At 35.5% G+C, this 3038-nt stretch overlaps 1 protein-coding gene across 1 annotated transcript in view; it reads right to left on the reverse strand.

Annotated features, from left to right (window-relative positions):
* The window catches only part of LOC105267132 (nicotinic acetylcholine receptor alpha1), a 34979-nt gene that overhangs the window by 19629 nt on the left and 12312 nt on the right, over window positions 1-3038 (reverse strand). Inside the window, exon 2 of the mRNA XM_011305779.1 lies at window positions 875-919. Coding sequence (XP_011304081.1) covers window positions 875-919 — 45 coding nt within the window. The remainder of the gene's footprint in view (window positions 1-874; window positions 920-3038) is intronic.

Below are 3038 nucleotides of genomic sequence, written 5' to 3' on the forward strand. Positions count from 1 at the left end.
ATCTCCCACTGTATATCCACCTATACTTTTTTTTCTTATATTTTTTCCACGGGAATGTATTGACAACAGTGAAAATAAATATTTCTCTGCAATAGATTCCGTTCCATGTGAATTGAATATGAAAAAAAATCGAGATAAAGAGGGACGGAAAAATATGGGGCGAGCGGATATCAAGAGGGGGGGTAGAAAAAATCACCCCTAGAGCCTACTTGAATATGTTTATTTGCACTATTCTTCCGGGATTCTGAGAAGGGTCATGTGAAGAGGGCACGTACCAAATGTTGATCGTTGAATTTTACAGTCAGAGATGGAAGGAAAACAAATGGCGAGTCAGCAACGAAAATGAGCGATTATTTATTGAAGGATTGCGAGAGGGTCACATCGATCCTCCCCCCATCAACCCCTTACCAACATTTCCATTCTCATTATGATCCATCAACTTTACTCAGAATATGACTCGTATATAACATAATCTCCATATTTATTGGCCCCAATAAACTCCGAATGTTCGATTTGTTTTTTATCTTGTCGTGTTGTTCCATTTTCACCCCAAGTAATGAATTCACTAATTACTCCGTGTGCCCCAGGCACTCGTTCCACTAATAATTTTCGATTGCAGTGGTTTGGGATCGATAATGGTCAGACTCATTCCCCTTCTCGCTTAACGTTCAATATAATTATTCAAGATACATGCGAATAGGGGTTCTCATCACATTTCGAGTAATTGCACTCTCAAATCGATTTTTGGATTTGAAAAAAAAATATCATTTCAGTAGCTGTATCATCGTATGTTGTAATTATTTGTCTTGTTTGTCGTAATTATTTATTAAATTTATGTTGCAATATATAATTTTTGTTTGACAATGTTACTCACCTGCTCCACCCATACATTCGTCGTCATGATCTGATTCTTGAGGTTCTGAAACAGAAATGAAAAGTGTCGAATTCGTTAATCATATTTTTTTCATTGAAACACGACGGAATAAAAAAAAAATCGCGGATTCGCGGTGAAATACCGCGAGTGGATTATCCTCTGTTGGAAAGCGGAGGGTAAAAAATTCCTGAACAAATTCTGTATCGAAATTTGCGGTATTCTGCAATGACGTATTGAGGACGTGAAAATTGGGAGCACAAAGTAATACGGGTATACGCGATATATTGAATAGATTGAGTACTGCAATTGTGAGTTCATGACGAATCCCCACACATCCACATTTTTCAAAACTTTCTTTATTAACCCGGGTAAAAAAAATTTTAATCACAACATTTTTCCAGATTTTCAAAAAATTTCTGGCAAACTTTCGCGAAAATTTTTTTTTCGAATCAAAAAAAAAATGGGGAAACAAAACAATTGTATTTTTGAGAAATGATAAAATAAAAAAAATGTGCTATTTACATTTTTGAAAAATTTTTCCAAGCCTTTCCCAAAAATAAAATTGTTTTGTTTTCCGATTTTTTTTGTTTCATAAAAAAAAATCTGAAAAGTTTCCCAGAAATTTTTTGAAAATTTGGAAAAAATATTCCGATCACTTTTTTTACCCGGGAATTACAACACCCCGACACTATCAAAATATTCTCCCCCAAGAAAAGGTTGGCATTCCATTTCCGAAATTTCCCGAGACATCGTAATCCATGGTATATTCACCCCCAATCACAAGGTATTAAGTGCTTTCCTCGAAAAAATAAATAGATAAAATACGAAAATATTGACTAGCAAGTGTAACAAACTCAAGACTCGATAAAAGCACTTTCCTATGTCACGAAGCCTCCATTATCCCAAGGAGAAATGGACCGTAAAACAAAGAAAAACCAGCCGGGAAGACAGCCCGAGGCAGTTGGAATGAAACGAGGTAGGATGTTCCCCCCAGCCTCTCATATTCCCAATTCTTTCATGGTTGCGATAACGAATTGTTACCTCATCTCTCCACAGGCGAAATTACAGGACAAAGACATTTGGAAAGGACTACAAGAAGGTTAAAACCCCTGCAGGGATTTCACTATCAATTTCCCCCTCCAAATAACTCACCCCACAAAAATTCCATTATATATCATATTAACATAAAATATTATATTAATAAATCATCTGAAATTCATTCAGTAATTTCCGAATGTATTTAATATCGAATATATTTTTGTATATTTCACATGAATAATTTTTTTTTCGTATAGGAAAGCTGAAAAATAAATTTTTGTAAATTGGGGGAGAAATCTTGTTCCAGGTTGCAGGAGTCCTCTCCATCATCTCCATGCTAACCATCTTCGGAAAAATATGAGTGAAGTGTTCGGTAGTATTTTCTAGCTTCAAGGATGTAGTCGAAGTCTAGAGTAAAGATACTTTCCGAGGGAGTAGGTTGTAAAGAGTTTGAGAGACACCGCGGATAAGAGAGGGAACACCAACGAACAGGATAAGATGCCAAGACGGTGACGATAACTGCACAAATTCGATATACAGATCTTCCATCACTTCACACCGACACTAGCACACTTTTTTCATTTTTTTCCTTCCTTCCGATGAATTATCTTTCGTTATCACCACTATATCATATATTTAAAAATATATTTAAAATATAATTCCAGCAAAAAATAAGAATAATAATAATAATTTAATTTAAATAATTTAAATAATTCGTAGTTGTAATTTTTGGATTACATATTTTTCCATGTGGGCAGCTTAATGAGTTGTAAATTAATTGTGTTAATTGTCGAGGTGAGATAAACAAAACTTTTAGGGAAAATTCGATGGACTATGAGGAAGAAGTGGTATATGTCGATGAATATATGGCATCTGTCAATATATGGATTTAGCTGGTTTAAATATGAATGTGTTTGAGGAAACATCGGCTAATTCCGAAATGTGGATGGCAAAATCCCAGCGGCCAAAATGATCCTCACACTCGAATTAATAGCGGATTCACGCCAGAAGCTTAATTGCGCCAAAGTGGACATCAGCTTCGGGCATCTGCGACCACTCGAAGCATAGAGACTCAATTTATTTATATGGACGGTCAGATCTCTGGTATTAACAGCTGGCTGTTTCA

This window comes from Fopius arisanus, unplaced genomic scaffold (assembly GCF_000806365.1).
Source record: "Fopius arisanus strain USDA-PBARC FA_bdor unplaced genomic scaffold, ASM80636v1 scaffold00044, whole genome shotgun sequence".
NCBI classification, from domain to species: Eukaryota; Metazoa; Arthropoda; class Insecta; order Hymenoptera; family Braconidae; genus Fopius; species Fopius arisanus.